This window comes from Dendrobates tinctorius, unplaced genomic scaffold, assembly GCF_039654945.1.
Source record: "Dendrobates tinctorius isolate UK_male_01 unplaced genomic scaffold, ASM3965494v1 ptg000099l, whole genome shotgun sequence".
NCBI lineage: Eukaryota > Metazoa > Chordata > Amphibia > Anura > Dendrobatidae > Dendrobates > Dendrobates tinctorius.
In genome coordinates, this window is record NW_027361767.1 from 6,548,972 (window position 1) to 6,574,264 (window position 25,293).

The window sequence follows — 25,293 nt, forward strand, 5'->3', positions numbered from 1 at the left end:
CCTCCATGCTTCACGGTGGGAACCAGACATGTAGAGTCCATCCGTTCACCTTTTCTGCGTCGCACAAAGACACAGTGGTTGGAGCCAAAGATCTCAAATTTGGACTCATCAGACCAAAGCACAGATTTCCACTGGTCTAATGTCCATTCTTTGTGTTCTTTAGCCCAAACAAGTCTCTTCTGCTTGTTGCCTGTCCTTAGCAGTGGTTTCCTAGCAGCTATTTTACCATGAAGGCCTGCTGCACAAAGTCTCCTCTTAACAGTTGTTGTAGAGATGTGTCTGCTGCTAGAACTCTGTGTGGCATTGACCTGGTCTCTAATCTGAGCTGCTGTTAACCTGCGATTTCTGAGGCTGGTGACTCGGATGAACTTATCCTCCGCAGCAGAGGTGACTCTTGGTTTTCCTTTCCTGGGGTGGTCCTCATGTGAGCTTGTTTCTTTGTAGCGCTTGATGGTTTTTGCCACTGCACTTGGGGACACTTTCAAAGTTTTCCCAATTTTTCGGACTGACTGACCTTCATTTCTTAAAGTAATGATGGCCACTTGTTTTTCTTAGCTGCTTTTTTCTTGCCATAATACAAATTCTAACAGTCTATTCAGTAAGACTATCAGCTGTGTATCCACCAGACTTCTGCACAACACAACTGATGGTCCCAGCCCCATTTATAAGGCAAGAAATCCCACTTATTAAACCTGATAGGGCACACCTGTGAAGTGAAAACCATTTCCGGTGACTACCTCTTGAAGCTCATCAAGAGAATGCCAAGAGTGTGCAAAGCAGTAATCAAAGCAAAAGGTGGCTACTTTGCAGAACCTAGAATATAAGACATATTTTCAGTTGTTTCACACTTTTTTGCTAATTATATAATTCCACATGTGTTAATTCATAGTTGTGATGCCTTCAGAGTGAATCTACAATTTTCATAGTCATGAAAATAAAGAAAACTCTTTGAATGAGAAGGTGTGTCCAATCCAAACATTTGGTCTGTACTGTGTGTGTATGTATGTGTGTGTGTGTGTGTATATATATAATTTTTTTTTTTTTTTTTATATATATATATATATAATATATATATATACCCTTCGGTATCTGGCATGTGTAAGTCGTAATGCTGGGTGGTGTCTCCTCTTGTAGGCACATATTTCTTGTGTCAGCTCAGACTCCTTCCCCTCCTGCCATTGTACCTGTGAGGCTCCATAGTCATTACATGGGCTTTGTGACTGTACGCGCCTTCTGGCGCTATGTGGGCCTCTACGGCAGAGTGCGCAGTGTAAATACACATAAATCACCTATGGGTTGAGCTCTGTGCTGTGTCATAAACTGCCGGTCCATGGTGTCGGAGACTTTATAGTGACCGGCCTTCTCTTCCTACCAGACTCCTGCACTGAAGCTTTCCGGCCGCGATGAAAAATTATGGCTAATGGTCACTTGGATTCTAACATGGCTGTGGGTTATCGCGCTATGTTGATGTGCAACCCACCTGTATGCCCTCACCTGCGACCTATGCGTTTCTTGTGTCCGCCGCATCAGTATCTAATATGACGAGGATGTTTCTAGCCATATACTAAATATTTGTTTAGCCTACAAAATATCCCTGTAGGGCCATGTCAGTCTTGTGCTGATCTTTTTGAAGCCTTTGTGATTTACTAAAGCCGACAGGATTACCGTAGACTGGGGTAATTGATCCCGTCTGAATGTAGGGTTGAGGTGTGTATGGCTTCTGACCTTAGAAGATGATTTGGGCTGGGACAAGTGGTTTATGTCAGGGTTGGGTGGTGCCAGGTGACAATGGTGGACAGACATGATAGACTTGGTCCTGATGTAGAGTATAACATGATAGGACACATCAAGAACTCGGAAGACTTCATGACTCGTTTTTACAGAAAACAATACAGGGTGAACTGAGGAACGTGGACAATTGGAGGTTTGGTATCAACTGGTCCGGCTTCTCCTCAAAAGAAACTCGATCAGTCATTAAGAAGGAGCCCAAAGCTCGACCTAGTGATTAAGTCCTCACCATCAAAGTAGATCCTTGACCAAATCATGAAATGATTGCTCCAACAGAAGCTCGCTCTATAAGCTGATTCCTACAGAGGATAAGGTGGCCTGGGTCTATGTAGATGACTAGAAGACGTTGGCAGCACCATGGATGGTGGCCATCAACAATGTCTCACTCTTCAATGGGTCGTGTTCGTGAAAACCCATTCAGAATGGAGACCAGTTCATTTCAACAAAGGAGCTCAATTTGCATATTTCTGCCCCTGGAGTATTGCATTCAGCAGAACGAGAACCAGGATCAAAGGTTTTCAGAAATCTAAGGGACTGTTCACACAACTTCTCTGTTCTGCTGTTTTTTTTTAGCAGGTCCTCTTAAAAATAAAAAAAATGGCAAAAAAAGCGCTAACCAAACTATCAAAATAGAATAGTGTTATTAATTAGGATGGAAAACAATTTTCTGGTCATATGTTCAGTCTCTGGAGTATCTTTTGAACACTCTGAAGATGCCCGAGCATTTGTAACAAGCGAGCGTCCATTCTTCTGGTGTTTTCCACTGCCCGGGTATCCTTTTTGAACATTTCTGTCAATGTTTTTGCTTTTCATAAAGATGTCCCAAAATATGCTGGAAAAAAAACCTTCAGGAAACGAGCAAAAAAACTGCAAAAAAAAAAAAAGATACTTTAGGTTTATAAAACTCCAGAAAAAAGGCTCAATTCCTGAAAAATCTTCTGCATGAAAAACACGTTTTTGACCAAGTGGGAAAAGACGCAGTGTGAACACACCCTAATACAAATTGAGTCTCTATATAGTGGGAACTGCAATTATCAACCTAAAATTGTCTAGTCTGGTGGTGTCGCGTTGTAGCCCCCCTGCCCTTTAGCTATTACACTGGCCATTGAATAAATTGCATTTTTCCAACTTGCCTGAACACTTCTTCCTGGTAACGCTCTGTACCGTACACATGTAGTAGTGATGTATGTTAGAAATGCAGACCTGTAATTGTTCAGTATATGAGTGATACTGTCTGTTGTATCTAGGTCTATCGTGTGTAATACTGTCTGCTGAGCCAGTGTATCTAAGCCTGTATCTACTCCATCAGACTATGTAATTCCATAGTTTATTGTATCATCTGCTGAATCAGTGTATCTAAACCTATATTATATTTGATTTGATAATATATCTGATCCCATCATATGTGATACTGTCTGCTAAATTGGAGTATCTAATCCTATCATGTCTACCAACTGGTGTAGCTAATCTCATGTATGTCACGGTCTCTAAACCTGTATCCTATTTGATACTGTCTGCTGCGGCAGACTTTCTAATCCCATCATTTGTCCTACTAACTGCTGAGCTGTAATCCTACTGTGTCATCTAAAATGGTGATGCTGTATCTAATCCTATTATGTCTGACAGTTTATACTAAATCGAAGTAACTAGCTTGTCTTTGATCTGGTATATATCAAATCATTGCGTGTGTTACCGTCTACTAAATCGGAGCTGGGCTGCCTGAGCTGGGCTGGGCTGCGTGGTGAGCTATGCTGGGCTGCCTGTGCTGGGCTGCCTGAGCTGGGCTGCGTGGTGAGCTATACTGTACTGGGCTGCCTGAGCTGGGCTGCCTGAGCTGGGCTGCGTGGTGAGCTATACTGTACTGGGCTGCCTGAGCTGGGCTGTCTGATGAGCTGTGCTGGGCTGCCTGAGCTGGACTGTCTGAGCTGTGCTGGGCTGCCTGAGTTGGGCTGCCTGAGCAGGGCCGCCTGCTGAGCTGTGCTGGAGCTGGGCTGCTTAGTGAGCTGTGCTGGGCTACCTGATGAGCTGGGCTGTCTGATGAGCTGTGCTGAGCTACCTGAGCTGGGCTGCCTGGTGAGCTGTGCTGGGCTACCTGATGAGCTGGGCTGCCTGATGAGCTGTGCTGGGCTACCTGAGCAGGGCTGCCTGATGAGCTGGGTTGGGCTGCCTGAGCTGTTGTATCCAAATCTCATCATGTGTGATACTGTTACTTATCTAACCCCATTGTGTGTAATACCGCTTGCTGAGCTGAGTGCCGTGTGTGAGCTGTCTGCTGAGCTGGAGTATTTAAACCCATCCAGTGTGTGATGCATTCTGAGTATCACTATGGACCCGATTGTGTCATTTGCAATTTAAGAAAAAAAAAAAAAGATAATATTTGTATATAAATTTCATTTACATTTTTGCCTTGTAGTTTTTGTTGATATATTTTTTTTTATATAAATTTGTCAAAATGGCGCACTTGACTATGAACATTTGCAAAAAACCAAAACCCAAAATGCTCTTTTATTTTTGTCTGGCATCCATTTTTTGGATGGGGGAGGCGAAAGGGGGTTTAGAGCAGAGTCACATGTTCTGCTGAATGTTGCAAAATTGGCGCAAAGAATTTCCGCTGTATATGAAGTCATTGCGGGGTGGACTGGAGTGCGCTTACGTTGCGCAAACATTTTGTAAACTTTTTTTTTTTTTTAAATACAGGTTGCAGTTGAAGAATCGGCAGAAAATAAAAACCACTCGTTTAAATAAATAAGTAAATCAAATTTTTAAAAAAAAAAAGTAAAATACAAATGAGGTGCAAATGAAAAATGGGCGAAACGCAGCATGAATTGAACAAAAAGAGGTGCAAATGCAGTAATGAATGGCAGCGTTCTCAGCGTCTCGCTCTCCCCCTTGCCTCTCGTTCGGTGCGTGTCTCGCTCGTCAGGCTGTCTCGGGTCCTCACAATAGCGGATAAGCCCTGCAGGGCGGGGGGGGTGTAATGCCATTAAGTCCTCTTTTATAGCTCCCCACTTTCCGGACCCTTTTTGTGCACGCTTCCTCTGAGGGTATAATGAGTGGAAGTGTGTCAGTAACCCACGGTGGGTGGCGGGGCTTGCGGGCGTTCCCCCTGCCTGGGCAATCCTTCTGACATCTCTCAGGACTCCATTCTCCACCACAACTCTGCCTGCTGTCAGTGAATGGGATCACAAGGCACCGAGAGGCTTTTTCATGGCCTAGTGCAGACATTCCTATATAAACAGCAAGGATAATAGGTTTTACCTGCACTGATACATTGTAACAAACCTATGCTGATGCATATCTGTCTGTGAGCCAAGTCTCCGCTCACTGGAAGTGAAGGAATGCGTTCGCTTCCATCCTGAGACTGGCGATCGGCACAGACCGCGTACTTGTCACTGACGAGTCCTTAAACGTTACCAGACATTAGAATCATAGAATCATAGAGTTGGAAGGGACCTCCTGGGCCATCTGGTCCAACCCCCTGCTCAAAGCAGGATTCGCTAAATCATCCCAGTCAGATGTCTGTCCAGCCTCTGTTTGAAGACTTCCATTGAAGGAGAACTCACCACTTCTCGTGGCAGCCTGTTCCACTCATTGATCACTCTAACTGTCAAAAAGTTTTTTCTAATATCTAATCTGTGTCTCTTCCCATTCAGTTTCATCCCATTGCTTCTAGTCTTTCCTTGTGCAAATGAGAATAAAGTTGATCCTTCTACAATGTGACAGCCCATTAGATATTTGTAGACAGCTATTAAGTCTCCTCTCAGTCTTCTCTTTTGCAAACTAAACATTCCCAAATCCTGCAACCTTTCCTCATAAGACAGGGTTTGCAGACCGGTCACCATTCTGGTCGCTCTTTTCTGAACTTGCTCCAGTTTGTTGATGTCTTTTTTAAAATGTGGTGCCCAAAACTGGACACAATATTCCAGATGAGGTCTGACCAAAGAGGAGTAGAGGGAAATAATGACTTCACGTGATCTAGACTGTATGCTTCTGTTAATACATCCTAGAATTGCATTTGCCTTTTTTGCTGCTGCATCACACTGTTGACTCATATTCAGTCTGTGATCTAAATTAAAATGCAAAGAATCTAGAAGGCTGCATCTATAATTATACGGAGGCGAGGAGTTTATGTAACCCTGGAAGAGCCGGCTCTGTAGGAGAATCTGCGGTGGAGGTATCACCTGGTGAAGGGTGAAAGCGAAACTTCCTGATGTGCTGGAGACGGAGGACTGACTGTAGACTGACCACAATAGTCATTATAAATCACGAGTCTGGAGGAACCTGCCTGCTAATTACATATAAATATGTGTCTTATACACAGTGCGGGTATCATGCTGGTGTAACCTGCTGCCTTCTATTCATAGTTATGTAACCTGGGCATCTCCTGTATATTATTATATATGTACAGCTGGTATAACCTGGGCATCTCCTGTATATTATTATATATGTACAGCTGGTATAACCTGGGCATCTCCTGTGTATAATTACATATGTATAGCTGGTATAACCTGGGTATCTTCTGTATATTATTATATATGTATAGCTGGTATAACCTGGGTATCTTCTGTATATTTTTATATATGTACAGCTGGTATAACCTGGGCATCTCCTGTATATTATTATATATGTACAGCTGGTATAACCTGGGCATCTCCTGTATATTATTATTATATATGTACAGCTGGTATAACCTGGGCATCTTCTGTATATAATTATATATGTACAGCTGGTATAACCTGGTCATCTCCTGTATATAATTATTTATGTACAGTTGGTATAACCTGGGCATCTCCTGTATATAATTATTTATGTACAGTTGGTATAACCTGGGCATCTCCTGTATATAATTATGTACAGCTGGTATAACCTGAGTATCTCCTGTATATAATTATATATGTACAGCTGGTATAACCTGGGCATCTCCTGTATATAATTATATATGTACAGCTGGTATAACCTGAGTATCTCCTGTGTATAATTATATATGTATAGCTGGTATAACCTGGGCATCTCCTGTATATCATTATATATGTACATGTGGTATAACCTGGGCATCTCCTGTATATCATTATATATGTACAGCTGGTATAACCTGGTCATCTCCTGTATATCATTATATATGTACAGCTGGTATAAACTGGGCATCTCCTGTATATAATTCTGTATGTAGAGCTGGTATAACCTGGGCGTCTCCTGTATATAATTATATATGTACAGCTGGTATAACCTGGGCATCTCCTGTATATAATGATATATGTAGAGCTGGTATAACCTGGGCATCTTCTACTCATTATATATGTACAGCTGATAGGAGGTTATATCTTCTATTCATAATATATGTACAGCTGGTATAACCTGGGCATCTACTGTATATAATTATATATGTACAGCTGGTATAACCTGCTATCTTGTATACATAATATATGTACAGCTGGTATAACCTGGGCATCTCCTGTATATAATTATATATGTACAGCTGGTATAACTTGGGCGTCTCATGTATATAATTATATATGTACAGCTGGTATAACCTGGGCGTCTCCTGTATATATTTATATATGTACAGCTGGTATAACCTGGGCATCTCCTGTGTATAATTATATTTGTACAGCTGGTATAACCTGGGCATCTCCTGTATATATTTATATATGTACAGCTGGTATAACCTGGGCATCTTCTACTCATTATATATGTACAGCTGATAGCAGGTTATATCTTCTATTCATAATATATGTACAGCTGGTATAACCTGCGCATCTACTGTATATAATTATATATGTACAGCTGGTATAACCTGCTATCTTCTATACATAATATATGTACAGCTGTTATAACCTGGGCATCTCCTGTATATAATTATATATGTACAGCTGGTATAACCTGGGCATCTCCTGTATATAATTATTTATGTACAGTTGGTATAACCTGGGCATCTCCTGTATATAATTATATACATGTACAGCTGGTATAACCTGGCCATCTCCTGTATATAACTATATATGTACAGCCGGTATAACCTGCTATCTTCTATTCATAATATATGTACAGTTGGTATAACCTGGGCATCTTCTGTATAGAAGGTACAACTTGTATATAGTCCCATGACTTAGGATTACGGAGCTTACATGAGACAAGTGGCACAGAGGATAAAGACCGGAGGTCGGGCCCTGGATGCATCCCCTGCCTGGGGCCATATTTCCACTTGCCCTGACCCTGCATAGATAACCACATGCAATCCTGATTTATCGCTGTTTATGATGATGATGATGATGATGATGATGAGTGTCTGTTTCCTATTACAGGACTGTGGCATCTGAAGTTCGGAAGCAGGTCTCCAGAGAGTATGGGGGGTCTCCACAGCCATCGAAGAAGCGTGCCGGGGGGATGCAGGCTGTGAGTCTCTGATCTTTTCAGCCATGGTTATCATTTTTTTTTGTCATCCTTTCCATTACACTTCCTTTTGTACACCTCTGGTGCAGGTCCCACTATCGGATGTGGTTGAGCCCCTGGATTTTGAGACGTATTTGACCAACCACCCCCCTGATTCAGAATGTGAAGCCCTGAGGGATCTCTACGATTTTCCTACCGATGATATTGAGATCCTGTACGAGCCACGAGAATGCCGCACACTAGAACCTGCTGCACCGGAAGAAGGGTGAGCTTGGCGAGTCAATGGGAGGGTTATGTACCAGTATGTAGAGATATATGTGTATACCAGTACAATGTGCCTGTAAAGAAGAAGGAAATTTAGATCGTTAGGCAGAAAATTCTAGACGGCCCTCTGCATTAAGAGAAGGAAGAGAAAAAAACACATACTCTAAAAGTTAATTCCAATATAAATGAGCACACAGCGCAAGCCTAAAATATATAAGGGTTACTCGACAGTAATCAGAAATCAAACAAATGTATATAAGCAATAAATATTTTATTGAGGTACACAACTATATAGTAAAACTTAAAAGTAATTAAAATCATGAAGCAACGGCCGCATGATAGAAACAAAATAATGAAGACCATACAAGGGGTAGCCACTGGATGGGAAAATACTACAAAAAAGTAATGATAACGGGCATGTATATCCACAAAGCTAATTACAATGCCGTTCTGAAAGTTGTGTCTATAAAAATTTGATGCAATGTAATACACACAAATAGTGCAATGTAATACACAAAATTAAGCTAATGGTAAAGAGATAGAGATGTATTATAGTCAGACATACCCAAAAATAGTGTCACCACATCAGCCTCCGTCTCGGACCCCGACGCGCGTCAACCCCACTTCATCTGGGGGTCCAATACTCCCTTGTCCCCTGCAACTACCTGAGAATCCCATCCAACAGATCCTAATATTTCCGGTGTCATCGACATCCCCCCCTCCCACTTATGATTTTTGCTTTTCATTTTCAGTCATAGACTGTTTTCAATTTTAGTCATTTTTATTTCCCCCCCCATTTTTCTTTTACAGAAAGTTGGACGCTCGAGTCCGAGATGCGTTAAAGGTGTATACGCACGACTGGGTTATTGCCCAGAGGAGGTAAGTGATCAACCCGCAGGGTTCAGACACACACTATATTCCCAGCATGCAATGGCTAAAGATTCACAAGTTTACGACCACTCTTCTAATCTATATGGGGTATTCTCAACCGGTGTTTTTTTCTGGTTTGCCAGTCTTCCCTTTTCTATTTATATAAAATACACCTCCATTTAGATCACAAAAACAAAGCACCGCGTACACCCCGATCACTGCCGAGCGCCAGAGACAACGTCAGAAGAACCTCACCCGACAGATCTATGAGCTAGATGAGGCTCCCGAAGAGAAGGCAAGTGCAGAGGAGCAGGTATGTTATATGTTTGTCAGATATTACAGGGCAGCCTGTGGCTCACTGTTAGAGTTTCTGCCCTTCACACTGCAGGTCCCAATAAAACTAATATACAGTTAGGTCCAGAAATATTTGGACAGTGATGTAATCATCGTTATTTCAGCTCTAGAAGAAAAAAACTAAATAAGTTCAATAGTACAATATTATATATTTTATTAACAATACAGAACAAAAAAAAAATATATATATAGTGAGGTAGCGCTGTCATTTACTTGGGGAATTCTCGCTTGGCAGCGAACAAAACACATCCGGCACCGTGTTTTCATAAATCATAGCAGTCCATGCGGTTTATTATGCAGTATAAACCGATAGAAGCAATCACCAAAACTTCACATAAACAGCAGAGCGTCCAATTATAGCTTCCCTCTGTAAACCCCGTGTTCACACAGGTTGCTCAATGTCCAGCATACAGGCTCTCTTAGCCTCATTTATCTCACCCACGGCAGGGTCTCCACATGGTTCCGTCACTCATGCTGCAGACGTCCATATCCCTCCAGGGAACTTTCAGGCTCTGGCAGCCATTACACACAGCCACACACCGGCTGTTAGCCAGGAGACAATCCTGCGCACGGGACCTTCCGCTCTGAACCAACCAGGTCCCTGCATTCACCACTTGTGACTCACCCTGGCCACATTATATCGTTCATAGCCACGCCCACTGGGTCACATGATTCTGACCTCATCACAGGTCCTTCACACACACACACAGCCTTTTACTACAGGCGTTTTCAGACACACCCCTGGGTGGGTTTGTAGGTAACCAGACCCGCCCATCTCTCTAGTTACCTTAAGACTTCTCCCTTACACATTGAAACGACACCTCAGCAGTATCACTGCTGGTCAATACATGCATCAGTCTCCATCTCAAGGCCACCCACCTTGAGATACATAACAGTCCTTCATGGTTCTACCATTCATCCTTTCTCCTCGGACATCCGCACAGCGCCCCCTAGCGGACACAGTGGTTACTACACCACATACCTCCCCCCTCTGTTCAAACTTGTGAGGTTGAACACACAACATCACATCAGGCTCTCGAGACCGGGCACTCATTACACTTTGCCCCACAGGTTGAGAGAACCTTTTCCATCTGTCATACGGCCTCCTCTCTACGTTCGGCCTCCCCTGCCCCCAGCGGTTAGAATATCGGTCCTGATCTTTGACCCTCCAGTTACAGTCTGTCTGCGTCATCAGACACTGTCTAGTCACCACCTTCGTCTCTCTATTTGTTCCGTTCCCCGTCCAGCTCCCCCGGTTGGTACGGTCATCCGTCTTACTTGAGTCTACTGTCTGGCCTGAGTCTGACCCACTCAGCGTCTCAAAGGAACTAATGTCTCTCAGCCTCGTACGACCCGCCGAACTGCCACTCACTGACATTCTTCGGCCACTTGCCCGGTCAGTTCTTGGTGGAACCCTTCGGGTCGTTACATCTTGTTGGGTTGGAGGCGGCCGCCACCTGGTATTCCGTACTTCTTCATTAATTCGCCGACGGTCCAGCCTCAACTGCTCAATTTCTTGCAGGTACTCCACTCGATACTCCACAAGCATCCGAAAGTCTCTCAGGCTTTCCACGGAGCCAACCACCATGATGGGAATCCTACCCACTTCACTGGATACTTGGTCTTCATCATCAGGAGGGATCCTCACTCTCACCACACCGGAGATATTCACAAGGTCTTGCATTACGTTCCCGGATCTTCCAATGATTCTCCCAATCAGAGCTTTGGGTACCGGCGCCACATCTTTCCGCAAACCCAGCTGATCCATAGCCTCCCTTTCTAACTCTAGGCGTCGAGCAGCCTTCACATTACTCTGCCTGACCCGCTGTTTGGTGTGGAAACATTGTAGATGCATCTCTTTCAGGACAGCTACTCGGTTTGATGTATCTTCTCTGTCCGATACTATCACCAACTGCCGAGTCTCAGGTGCCCAGCGCACCTTACACGCTTTGACCGCTTCTTTGAAAGCCTCATGCACACCTTCCTCCGCACAGGCTTCTTGCATGTCCTCTGGTACCTCAATCACAAACTGAAAGGTTGTGGTCTTGCTCTCTTTCTGGACCGAAGGCTCTAGCTTTACCACGGACACTTCCCTCACTGCCGTTGACCCGACCGGTTGACTGTCTTCTTCCGTTCTTAACTCACCAACTTCACACGATTTGACCACTTCATGACCCTTTGCCCCGAGGGCTACTGGCCGTTCTGTCCTGTTATCACTTACGCTCACCCACGGTGAGTCTTCGTCCAATTTTCTCCTGCAGAAGACTTTTAACTATTCCTCTGAGTTCTTTCATCTCTTTCCTAAGGGACTTGTTCACATCTTGCCACATTGACAGGTGATCTCTGAGCGCCTAGACTTCTTTCTCAAACCCTTCCACATCCTCTCTTAAGGTGTTGTTCACGCTGTGCCACGTTGACAGGTGACCTCTGAGCTTCAAGACTTCTTTCTCGAGCTCCTTCACTCTGTGCTCGGCCTTTTGTCTCCTCACACTTTCTCGTTCGAGATGTTCCTTCACTGTCTCTTTTATTAACTGTATCTCCTGCTCTAGTTCTCTTTTGACCAGTATGTGTTGCACCACTACTTCTTTAATCATATCGTCAAAGGGTACTCCTGGGTTAGTCCCGTTAGTCGAGTGAACCCCCCAGTTACCCTCTGACTGTGTCTCTACTCCTGTTATTTTCACCATCAGTCCTGTCACGAGTTTCAGTCAGCACAGCACTAGATTCTGTCCTAGTGGTGGCTACTGGCAATAACACGTCACAGTCACACCACATCGTACGGTAAACCCCCAAGACACTCTCTGTCCGTGTGTCAGCTCCGCTCTTTTTGTTTACCACACCCTTCTCATTCACACTGTGGTACCCATCAGGTGACGTCAGGTCAGTAAGTTCGTCCGACACCATTCTTTCTCCGGTCGCCCCTACGTCCGGCCTGTCCACATTAGGATGCGTCAACGTCTGTGTCTGCTAGCCCTACAGTAGACACGTCTCTACCCTCCTGCCCCACATCTTCAAATATGACATCAGTCTCCATCTCAAGGCCACCCACCTTGAGATACATAACAGTCCTTCATGGTTCTACCATTCATCCTTTCTCCTAGAACATCCGCACAGCACCCCCTAGCGGACACAGTGGTTACTACACCACAATATATATATGAAGGGGGTGGGAACAATAGGGCACAACGCAGGGGACACCAATAATATAAAATTATTACAACCCTGCGGAGAAAAACTGCTATTATCAATGTATCATAAATAAGCTTATCAATACCATAAAGGTGCCGATGCAAAGGGTAAATAAAGTGCAATAAGGAAAAGTGTCGTGTGCAGAGTAAGGTGCTAAATAGTAGCCACAGTGCAAATTGCAAAAATGATCCAAGAGGGGCCCAAAAGATACATGTCAAAATGAATAGAGGAAGTAATAAGGACCACAATATTAATAAGATTATATAAATATAGCTGAAATTAATGCCTCTGGGTGGATTACCTTAAAGTGCACTGTGACGAACAGCGGACCGCTGCCGCCAAATTGTGATGGACAGCGGACCCTGTGCCACCAATAGGTCACGATTCCACCACCGACACGGGTTTGTCAGCGGACGGTGGGACACGACACACAGCCGGCACACGGCTATCACAGGCACAGTGGGGGCTTATCTTAGTTATCCCACCACTGGCACCATGTGGCAAAAACACAGCAAGCTAATCTTGCTCTAACAGTTTATCGCAGGGGGGTATTTTGGTTGCCCCCCCACTGCTAACAACCTTCCAAGAACTGCGGGGATTTATGTATATCCCACTTTCTCAGTTCCACTTTGGAACTCGCAGCACTCCGGCGCCCCCCTTACCCTCAGGTCAGTCGGGGAACTGCACCTAGGATAATTAGTCTCCGGACTGGCTGCTTGTTGTGCACAGGCAATTAGACTACTGCAGTAAGGGAATTATCAATGCTGTGGCCTCAACACTCATTCAGCAATATAAGACCCTTCTGTACTGCCAGCTAGCCTCGCCAGCCGCGCACACCACGCTGCCACCAGCCACGCTTTACTTAATCAAAGGGTTAATTAAGAGGGTCCGTGACAAACCCCAAATTAGTAGCGATTATCTAAAAAAGGTGCATAGAGTTCGTTTCTTAGCGCATGGAGACAGAGCTAATGGATTTTATCATTTATTCCCAAAAGAATGCGGGCAGTGACTACATAGATAAAAGTTGCTATAAAGTTGAGACATTACATATGTACAATACAAATGTAACATAAAGGGGATTAAAAAGACAGAAAGTAACACTCACATGTGCTTAGTCGGTATCAGGCAGACCATGTGGCTGGGGGAGGGGCGCTTAACCAAACGTCCCCACTCATCGGCACGTCTCTCTGGCAGGAGGACTCCAGCTGAACTGACTGGAATTTGGTAGGGAATACCTATAGCCTAGGGTCTGTGACCTCACGAAATGGGCGGTCTGGTGAGGTCCAACCCGCCTTCTCTCTCAGTTATAACTTAACTAAAAAGGTTATGATATCCATATCTTAATGGGGGAAGCTCGTATGAACTCACCAAGGGTATCATGTTTCCCAGTGTAACGAACCCAACAAGAAAACATCAAGAATGCACTAAATAGGACACTCCATTTGGGAGCAATCCATATCTCAATTTCTGGAAGTCCGAGAATCGTGAAACTTAGGGGTTTGGAAAGCTGGCTTTGTGCCTTTTGCAGAAATTTGAGTTTCTTATCTCTGTCACAAGCGAAGTGCGCACTAGGCTTCTTTTAATATTTCCTATACCTGTATTCAAGCTTCATGGTTTCAGAACACAGCAATGCTTTCCCTTGCAGGGGGGAAGGCTGCGAGAGGAAATGGACGGTTTCATGTTACCAGCAAGCACAGAGCTGATAAGGAGGGGGGGTTGCAGCTACATGACAGGCTCGTCTCCTCAGTGTGTAGCAATGGGAGATTTCTAGAAGGTTCTAGAACATCATACTTCACTTCAGATCTTACAGACATTTTACATTACATGCACACACAGATGATGTCCCCTGGACGCGCCAAGCCCTGACGCGCGTTTCGGCTTCAGTGTGTCGGGGCTTGGCGTTTCCAGGGGACATCATCATTTGCACTGCGGCTATTATTTAGCACCTTACTCTGCACGAGTTTGGACGTAAAATGAAACCACTGAGAAGCAATTGAATTGAAGAGACATTCAGGTTTATTTTAAAGGGGTCGAATAAAAACATCCTGTGAAAAGATTAGAAATTGCAGGCATTTTTCTACAAAGCCTCCTCATTTAAGGGGATCAAAAGTAATTGGACAAATTAACTTTACCATAAATAAATTGGTCAACTTTAACCCCTTCACGTCATAGGTCGTGTCCCCACATTCCTGAGCCCGCATGTGTTGTTTTTCTTTCCTGGGGGACAGAGGTTACCATAGGTGTATGTTGCTGTCGCTAGGAGGCTGACACTATGCAAATAAGAAAAAAATAGCTTTTTCGGCACATGACAGCTGATTTGATCAGATGCCATGTGCCCCTAACAGCTGCGGTTGGAATCGCGATCCACCCGCTGCTGGTAATTTGTTAAATGCCGCTTTCAATCTCCCACAGTGGCATTTAACATGGCCGCGCTGGAAGGACGTCACTAATCCCACCCAACAGCGCGCCTCTCACATCATGGCCGGACGCTGAAGAGTTGGCATGACAACCCAGGGTCTGCATGTGACCCCTTGCGGTTGTCATTGCTGATCTGCTGTGAATGCTGCCCCATGGCCAGCGTTCTTAGCAGATGATCAATTTTGCTACACATACAGAAGTATAGCCATGTGTGGCACAGGCGATAAAGGATTACAGCTTCAAGTCTCCTCCAAGATTGAAGCATGTAAAAAGTAGAAAAAAAAAGTTTTTTTTTTTTAAAAAAATATATAAAATACCTCCCCTTTTGCTCCATTCAAAATAAAATTTTAAAAAAATCACAATACACATATTTGGTATAGCTGTGTTCAGAATCGCCTGATCTATCAAAATATAACTAGAATGAATCCGATTGGTTAAAGGAGTAACAGGAGAAAAAAATCAAAGTTCCAGAATCACTTTTTTTTTTTTTTGGTCACCGCAACATTTGCAATAAAATGCAATGCAAATGGCGCTCTCTCTCTCACCGCACTTTGAATTTTTTTCCCATTTTTCAGTACACGGTATGGTAAAACCAATGGTGTCGTTCAAAAGTCCATTTCATCCCGCAAAAAACAAGTCCTCACATAGCCACATTGACGGAAAAATAAAAAAGTTATGGCTCTGGGAAGAAGGGGAGACAAAAACAGAAACTCATAAAGGGAAAACCCCAAGGTCGGGAATTGGTTTTCCATGGTGAACCTCTGTATTTGCTCTCATGAAGTCTTCTCTTTATGGTACACTTAGGTACTGAAACACCGACTTCCTGATGAGTGTTCTTCACTTTGTCGATGTTGTGAAGAGGTTTTTCTTCACTATGGAAAGGATTCCTCCATCATCCACCACTGTTGTCTTCAGTGGAGGTCTGTGCCACCACTGTTGTCTTCAGTGGAGGTCCATGCACTTTTACGTTTCCATGCTTACCAGTGCACTTTTTTAATTTTTTTGCAGAATATACCTAACTGTTGATTTGGCCACTCCTAACATTTCTGCTATCTCTCTGCTTATTTCTTTCTTTTTTTTTTGCTGCCTAATGATGGTCAGTTTCTCTCCTATTGAGAGCTTTTTTTACCGCATGTTGTGGGTTCACAGCAACAGCTTCCAAACGCAACACCTGAAATCAGCCCCAGACCTTTTGCCTGCTTAATCAATAATGGATTAATGAAGGAATAGTCAACTCAGTCCATTAAAGAACTTTTGGGATATATGTCCAATTACTTTTAGTCCCTTGAAAAAGAGGCAGCCACGTATTAAAGAGCTGTAATTCCTAAACCCTTAATCCAATTAGAATGTGAATACCCTTGAATTAAAGCTGAGAGATGGCACTATAAAGCTCCCGTCACACATAGCGATCTCGCTAGCGAGATCACTGCTGAGTCACAAGTTTTGTGACGCAACAACGATCTCACTAGCGAGATAGCTGTGTGTGACACTGACCAGCGACCGCCCCCCTGCCGGGTATCGCTGATCGTCCTGGAATGGCCAGGACATTTTTTTGATCGCTTGTCTCCCACTGGCCAGCACACATCGCTGTGTGTGACAGGCGGGAGACCAGCGATCAGCGCGCTGGTAACTAAGGTAAACGTCGTGTTTCTAAGAAACCCGATGTGTACCTTAGTTACCAGTGCGCTGGTGCAGGGAGCTGGTAACCAAGGTAAACAGCGGGTTTCTAAGTGCCGCGCGCTGCTTAGAAACCCGATGTGTACCTTGGTTACCAGCTCCCTGCACCAGCGCGCTGGTAACTAAGGTACACAGTGGGTAACTAAGTGACGTGCTTCGCTTGTTACCCTCCTGTCCCTAGTGCTGATGGCTGGTGAAGCTGCCTGTTTGGCAGCTCACCAGCGATCATGTAGCGACACACCAGCGATCCTGACAAGGTCATATCGTTGTTGGGATTGCTGGTGCGTCGCTATGTGTGACGGGGCCCTAAGCCCATATTAATTATCTTGAATATATTTTGATAAACAGCTAAAATGCAAAACTTATGTCACTGTCTAAATATTTCTGGTACTATTTGTAATAATTATTATTATTATTATTATTATTATATTTTTTTTTTTTTTTTTTTTTGCGGGACCAGTTGTAGTTTTTAAAAAAATCCTCCTTTTTAGTATTCAAACCAAAGATTTGCTTGTCTCCTTTTTATTGAGATATATATATTTTTTTAAATTTTCTTAAGCAATTTGAAACCGCAATCACCTATTTAATGGACTGTATTGGAAAACTGGGGACCTCCTATAATGCCTAACCGCAGGAAAACATGGAGGACTATAGTAGGAACCCTGGCTGTTGTGTGGGGGGCTAATGGCCAGCAGAACAGTGATACTCCATGTTGAAGCCGTTGCTATGTCGCTGTCAAGCTTTGACTACAGCATTTAAGAGGTTAAACTACTGTAATTCGAGCTAGCTAATCTCGGGTACCGGCTGTACAACACAGCTGACACCCTGGGCTATATGGCGTGTGCTCAACTCCTGAGGCTGCTCCATACATGTCGTGTGTACATGCGCTAAACATGTATGGTGGCTGTAGCTATGGGATTAATTATGTACTTTCCCATAGCAACCAATCACAGCCCAGCTTTCATTTTCAAAACTGCTGTGGTAAAATGAAAGCTGGGTTCTGATTGGTTGCTGTGGGCAAACCGATTTGAAAAATGAGGCATGGTACTGTATTTTCTTATCTGCAAGCCCTACCCCATCCATTTCTTCATCTCTGTGGAGACAGATGTTGTGTCTCAGTCTACCCATCTGTGGCGTCATGGCCGTAGGGGTGTCAGACACAGCCGGGGGGACCATGAGGGGAAGGCGAAAGAGGGAGAAAAGAATTTAAATTAAATTTGGGTGCAATGTTGTTTTGTCACTTAGGACCCATTGGTCTTAAGGGGTTAAAAGGATGAGGAACTGAAAACCATTGACTGTTTTTTTTTTCTGTGTGTTTGGATGCCGTGTGAAAGGGGCATCATTTTTTGTAAAAACCCTCTTTAATGGAAGGCTGAAAAGTGATGGGTGATGTACGCCATGTCCACGTCATTATTAACAGTCTTCATCTTTTCCCTTGATTTCACAGGAGGAAAAGAAAAGGGGGTCTGTATCCATGGATGAGACCCCACGGGGCAGCTGGGCCTCTAGTATATTTGATTTGAAGAACTCTGCACCTGACGCCTTATTAGCGAACCTTCTAGACAGAGCCCCTCCTGAGGAGAAGGACAGGATCAATGAGGAGCAGAGGAGGGACAGCAGACACCCCCACATACTGTCCTTATACCCTGCCCCTGATGAGGTAATATGAGCACTACTACTGCCAGGAGAGCGCAAATATACTGTATGTGACTGCCTAAGCCTATTACCCCTGTAACCTCTTTTTACAGTAGCCCGGCTCCTGATCCTCTTATTACCCTGCAACCTCTTATTACAGTAACCTGGCTCCTGATCCTCTTATTACCCTGTAACCTCTTATTACAGTAACCTGGCTCCTGATCCTCCTATTACCCCTGTAACCCCTTATTACAGTAACCCGACTCCTGATCCTCTTATTACCCCTGTAACCTCTTATTACAGTAACCCGGCTCCTGATCCTCTTATTACCCCTGTAACCTCTTATTACAGTAACCCGGCTCCTGATCCTCTTATTACCCCTGTAACCTCTTATTACAGTAACCTGGCTCCTGATCCTCCTATTACCCTGTAACCTCTTATTACAGTAGCCCGGCTCCTGATCCTCTTATTACCCCTGTAACCTCTTATTACAGTAACCCGGCTCCTGATCCTCTTATTACCGTGTAACCTCTTATTACAGTAACCTGGCTCCTGATCCTCTTATTACCCTGTAACCTCTTATTAGAGTAACCCGGCTCCTGATCCTCTTATTACCCCTGTAACCTCTTATTACAGTAACCTGGCTCCTGATCCTCTTATTATACCTGTAACCTCTTATTACAGTAACCCGGCTCCTGATCCTCTTATTACCCCTGTAACCTCTTATTACAGTAACCCGGCTCCTGATCCTCTTATTACAGTAACCCGGCTCCTGATCCTCTTATTACCCTGTAACCTCTTATTACAGTAACCCGGCTCCTGATCCTCTTATTACCCTGTAACCTCTTATTACAGTAACCTGGCTCCTGATCCTCTTATTACCCTGTAACCTCTTATTAGAGTAACCCGGCTCCTGATCCTCTTATTACCCCTGTAACCTCTTATTACAGTAACCCGGCTCCTGATCCTCTTATTACCCCTGTAACCTCTTATTACAGTAACCCGGCTCCTGATCCTCTTATTACCCCTGTAACCTCTTATTACAGTAACCTGGCTCCTTATTCTGTTATTGCCCTGTAAACTTGTATTATTTTATTTCACAGTTTCTTTTTTCCATGGTTTTCTTCTGTAGGATGAAGCTGTTGAACGCTCCACTATTCCCGAGGTGCCCAAGGAGCACTTTGGACAGAGGATCTTAGTGAAGTGTATATCGCTTAAGTGAGTTTTAGTCGCCACTTTTTCCTTTGGCATTTGTGTGTTGTTTTTTTTATGTTCAATCTATTTTATTGAGCATTTTACAAACAAAGAATATATTATATGCAAACAGATAATATATAGAATCATAGAAAATATCTAATATTCAAAAATGACAATACAACCATCTATCAGTAAATCAAACATATCATGGTAGACAATAACAGTAGCCATATGGCGAACGCCAACAAGGTATCAAGAGCGGAAGTATCCTCTATATTATGCAGAGGAAAGACATAGGATAAAAAAAGCGGGAAAGAAAGACAAGGGAAGAGGGGGAAAAAGGGGAAAAAAAAAAAGGTTATGGAAAAAGCAGTCCTTAAAATCATGTATATATTAATGTGCAAATTCCTATGTAACTGAAACATTCAGCGGAACAAATTCTGGAAATCAGGTGAGTCCTGAAACAAAATCCTTCCACTCCAAATCCTTCTAGATTTATCGTTTGTACCATTGCAGTCTGCAGACAGCTCCTCCATTCTACACAGATTGGCCATTTCCTTATACCAGTCTAATATGTCAGGGGGGTTTGTAAGTTTCCAAAACCGCGGGATTACCATTCATGCTGCTGTTAGACAAAACCGAAGAATATCTCTCTTCTGAGTCCCTTTTGAAGAAGGTGGAATTGACAGAAGAGCTATTTGAGGCGACCTTGCTACACGGTTTCCCGTGATTCGTTGATAATTGTCGAAAACCTTCTCCCAGAATGGTTTGATCTTAGAGCATTCCCACCAAATGTGAATCATAGAGCCCACCTCCCTCTCACATCTCCAACAAACCCCTGAAACTGCTGGATATATTGCATGTAGTTTAGAAGGGTAATGATACCATCTCATAAGTATTTTATAGTTCTTCTCTTGTGCAATCCCAGCGCTAGCAAGTTTGAGTGAAGAGAAACCCCCTTTCCCATTCCTCAGGAGACAAGCTTATCCCCAAGTCTCTCTCCCACGCCTGCTGAAATGTTAACTTCTCTGCTTCACCCTCTCTGCTTAATCCCCCATAAATCACAGATATAGCATATGGAGGCTTATTTTCCTCTACGAACAATTTCTCAAAAAAGGTGAAGTTTGAAATCGAAATTTTATCAAAATTGTGTTACTAGGAAGGATTGTAATTGCAAGTATTCAAACCACCTAATTTTCTCATTTGGAAACTGAGCCTGTATAGAGACAAAAGAAGGCAATTCCCCATTTTCTAGCACCTGAAACAATCGGGTATCCTCCAGTGCCCTCCGACCGAGAAAAGATCCGCGCAAGTATCCAGGGAGATAGGATGGATTGAAAAACAATGATGTAAGTGGGCTAATATTCCTATCTGGGAACCCCTTCTTTCTCAGAGTGTGCCGTATTTTAAGTGTGTCTCTAGTTAAATTACAATTGACAGTCAATGACTCCCCAGAACACCACGGCAGATGTCTTAAAAGGACATCCAAACCCTCCTGCTCCACCCCCACCCATTGTTTATCATCAGCCCAAAAGTGCCAGTCTAGAATCCTAAGTAATGTCGTAGCCTGAAAATACCTCTTAAAATTGGAAAAACCAGCACCACCTATAGATTTAGGTCGAGAAAGGGTCTGTATGCTTATGCGAGGTTTGCGTTTACCCCATATGAATTTGGTTAAAGCTGATCGTAATTTACAGAAGAAACTATGAGGGGGGGGGGAAATCGGTATAGTTTGGAATATGTATAAGAAACGGGGTAAAACGTCCATTTTGATAGCATTCATCCTTCCAAACCAGGATAGTTTAAATTTACTATAATTCGCCAGGTCTCTGTATGTTCTGCGTAATAAAGCTTGATAGTTAAGCTCGAACAATTTATTAGGATCAGAAGGGACCACGACCCCTAGATATTTCAATGACTCTCCTTGCCATTTAAATGGAAATTTATTCATGATTTGAAGGACCTCATTCTGAGAAAATGATATATTTAAGGCTTCTGATTTGGAATAATTGACTTTAAAATTACTAAGTGATCCGAACCTATCAAATTCTTTTAAAATCATTGGAAACGATATTTGTGGTTGTGAGATATAAAGGAGTAAATCATCTGCATACAGAGCTGTTTTATAAGAGTTAGGTCCTATCGTGTATCCATGAATATTGATATTATTTCTGATCGCGTTGGCTAGGTGTTCCATTACCACTACGTAAAGTAATGGAGAAAGTGGGCAGCCCTGTCTGGTTCCATTGTTGATCTTAAATGGGCTGGATAATGAACCATTTATTCTAACCCGTGCTGTTGGACCATTATATAAGGCTAAGATTTTCTGTAGAAAGTGAGGACCTAGACCTATCTGTCTCAAGGCTTCCTCCATAAACCCCCAATGGACTCTATCGAAAGCCTTCTCTGCATCTACAGATAAAAGACCTAGTGGTGTGGAGCTAGTTTTTGCCTTGGAGATAAGTAATGTCTTAATATTATCCCGGGCTTCTCGTCCTTTGACGAATCCCACCTGATCATTATTGACCAGGGAAGGAAGTAAAGGGGCTAGCCTCTCAGCTAAGATTTTTGAAAATAATTTAATGTCCATGCATATCTGCATCACTCCCGTGCAGCCAGATGGTGCAGATGAAGGCCAACCAGGTCTGAACACAGACATCTCAGGTTTGACCTCCACACACTGCCTGACCAGCAAACACAGATGAAGGGCTGCACGGGAGTGATGCAGATATGCTTCAGGTATGGATTGCATTTGATATGGTCTTGCTTTTAAAACATTTAGGAGGCCGCAATGGCACAGTGAATAAATAAAAATGTAGAGTAGGACCCCCCCATATGAGATTGCCTTGGCGTGGCGGGGTGGCTCAATATATTGATCAATATTTTGCTAAATGTCTCATTTTGAATGCAGTAAGATATGTGCATATGCACCTCATGTTATGCGTTCTGACCACTGGCAGTGCTGGCTCTTCTCTCTTTTTATTGCAAATTGGTTTTGTGGCTGACCACCACTGTTGCCGTGCACGCTGGGTCATGTTCGCCATCTTTTCTGTGTTTATTGTGATTGATCTAGGCTGCTGTGCACACTCACGGCAGCCCCGCCCTGCCCCAGGCTTTATTTATTTTTGCATCCATGTCTGAGCCTGCATTGCCCTTCATCTGTGTTTGCTGGTCAGGCAGTGTGTGGAGGTCAAACCTGAGATGTCTGTGTTCAGACCTGGTTGGCCTTCATCTGCACCTGCTCCATCTGGCTGCACGGGAGTGATGCAGATATGCTTCAGGTATGGATTGCATTTGATATGGTCTTGCTTTTAAAACATTTAGGAGGCTGCAATGGCACAGTGAATAAATAAAAATGTAGAGTAGGACCCCCCATATGAGATTGCCTTGGTGTGGCGGGGTGGCTCAATATATTGATCAATATTTTGCTAAATGTCTCATTTTGAATGCAGTAAGATATGTGCATATGCACCTCATGTTATGCGTTCTGACCACTGGCAGTGCTGGCTCTTCTCTCTTTTTATTTCTGTTGTCTCAGTATGTCTAGTGAGGGTCTCAGAGCGCGTCTTTTCTGGAGTGTGCACCATGACAGATCGTGCTTGGATAACGTGCTCTTTATATTTGATGGTTTCCATTGTGCGGGCCCCCGCAAGAATATTCTCTTTTACTTTGTATCTATGTATCCGACATATTACATCTCTCGGTCAGGCTGAATCAGTGGATTTGGGTTGTAGGGACCTATGAGCCCTGTCAAATTCTGTGTCCGAGTCACATGGGACATTCAGTATAGAATTAAAAATGCAGCGCAGGGATTCCTCTAACTTGTTTTGTTCCACCGACTCTGGCAGACTTCTGATCCTGCTATTATTACGTCTGTGTTGTTTTTTTTTAATGTATTATGTTTTTCTCTCTCAGGTTTGAGATTGAGATTGAACCAATATTTTGTGTCATGGCCTTGTATGACGCTAAAGAGAAGAAAAAGGTCAGTTTCTGGAATTTGCCGTGTATAATGAGCTCCTATTTCCCAATATAGAAACATAATGCAGTAAATGAGATAACTTTATATGCAGTACCTACATTTTTATTTATAGATTTATTTTTAAAGTGCACCTCTTTGTGACAACAGCAAGAATTTCACCCTTATCTAAAAATTGGAAGGGGTCCTCCAATTGTGCGTCATGGCAGCTGCTTCTGTAACACACTTTTTATATACTGATACATATTTTTTATGATAGATCAGTTCTGTATGGTATGTGTGTGTGTATATTTAAAAAAAAAAAATATATAATTTTTTCATTTAATTTTGCTCTATCCTCAGATATCAGAAAGCTTTCATTTCGACTTGAACTCAGACGCCATGAAAAATTTGCTGCGGACACAAGGTGGCCACCAGGCGCCCTCCACCCTCGCCAGATCCGCCATCTTCTCCATCACATACCCATCACCTGACATATTTCTCGTCATCAAGGTGCTTTAGAACAGGGTAGTGGCCGTGACTCTGTATTTGGGTTTAGTAGCCGCAGCGGTGGGAGGGGGGTTTGTTCTATCGATATTCATCTTTGGGGGGATTATAAAGGGAGGGGTTGCGGGGTGTCTTCCATTTTCCATATTGGCCACTGTTTGGTGTGCGTATGTATCCAGATGCCCTTATAATGATTTGTATGATCTGTTGTCCAGCTGGAGAAGGTCCTACAGCAGGGGGACATAGGGGAATGCTGCGAACCCTACATGGTCCTAAAGGAGAGTGACGGCATCAAGGTGAGATACTATATCATGGCATTCAATAATGCTGCCTGTATGGTGACATAATCAATAATACTATTTTAATTTTTTTTTATATCACGAACAATATTGTGTTTGCTTTAGCGGCAGCTGCTTGACACTGAGTGCAGCCATTCAAATAGCGACATTGTCTCATAGCTGCTACTTATGGCAAGATTGTTCCTATTAACTATGTGGACAGGGTTTCTCTTCTGGGGTTGATTCCTTTACAATGGAGTCACATCGCGAGGCCCCCCCCCCTCCCTCTCCCCTCCCTCCCCCCCCGTCAGCTCTTGGGTATAGCTCAAAATATGATATGATATTGCATTGAATCTGGAGTCACATTGCAGAAATCATCTTTCCCTTTTTTCTTTCTGGCACCAGAACAAGGAGAAAGTGGACAAGCTGAGGGCCCAGGCGGAACAGTTCTGCTCCCGTTTGGGCCGGTACCGTATGCCTTTTGCCTGGACGGCCATTCATTTGATGAACATCATCAACAGCGCGGTGACATCAGAGCGAGACTCCGACTCCGAGAGCGGTAAGAAAAATACTGAATGGGTCATCGGGACCTTACTTATTCCCAGAAGAGGTGGGTTTTCGACAACTTTATCGAGGGGGAACAGTCAAGGTAATGTAAAGGCATTTATACAGCCACCCCAATGTCTTCAGATGAGATTTAAAGGGTGTTTAACCCCTTTCTAAAGTCTGTTAGAAAGATGTAGAATTAAAACTAAAACTGGGTTTATTTAA

General features: G+C 43.5%; 1 protein-coding gene across 9 annotated transcripts in view; it reads left to right on the top strand.

The window, feature by feature from the left end:
• DOCK6 (dedicator of cytokinesis 6) overlaps positions 1–25,293 on the top strand; it is an 83,242-nt gene that overhangs the window by 24,362 nt on the left and 33,587 nt on the right. For all 9 annotated transcript variants that reach the window (XR_012234467.1, XM_073587511.1, XM_073587510.1 and 6 more), the window contains exons 2-11: positions 8,091–8,181; positions 8,268–8,443; positions 9,253–9,321; positions 9,496–9,625; positions 18,398–18,610; positions 19,718–19,803; positions 23,698–23,764; positions 24,101–24,250; positions 24,460–24,540; positions 24,928–25,081. Coding sequence is in view for 8 of the 9 variants with exons in the window: in XM_073587511.1 (XP_073443612.1) it covers positions 8,091–8,181; positions 8,268–8,443; positions 9,253–9,321; positions 9,496–9,625; positions 18,398–18,610; positions 19,718–19,803; positions 23,698–23,764; positions 24,101–24,250; positions 24,460–24,540; positions 24,928–25,081 (1,217 nt within the window). In the remaining variant the exon portion in view is untranslated. The remainder of the gene's footprint in view (positions 1–8,090; positions 8,182–8,267; positions 8,444–9,252; positions 9,322–9,495; positions 9,626–18,397; positions 18,611–19,717; positions 19,804–23,697; positions 23,765–24,100; positions 24,251–24,459; positions 24,541–24,927; positions 25,082–25,293) is intronic.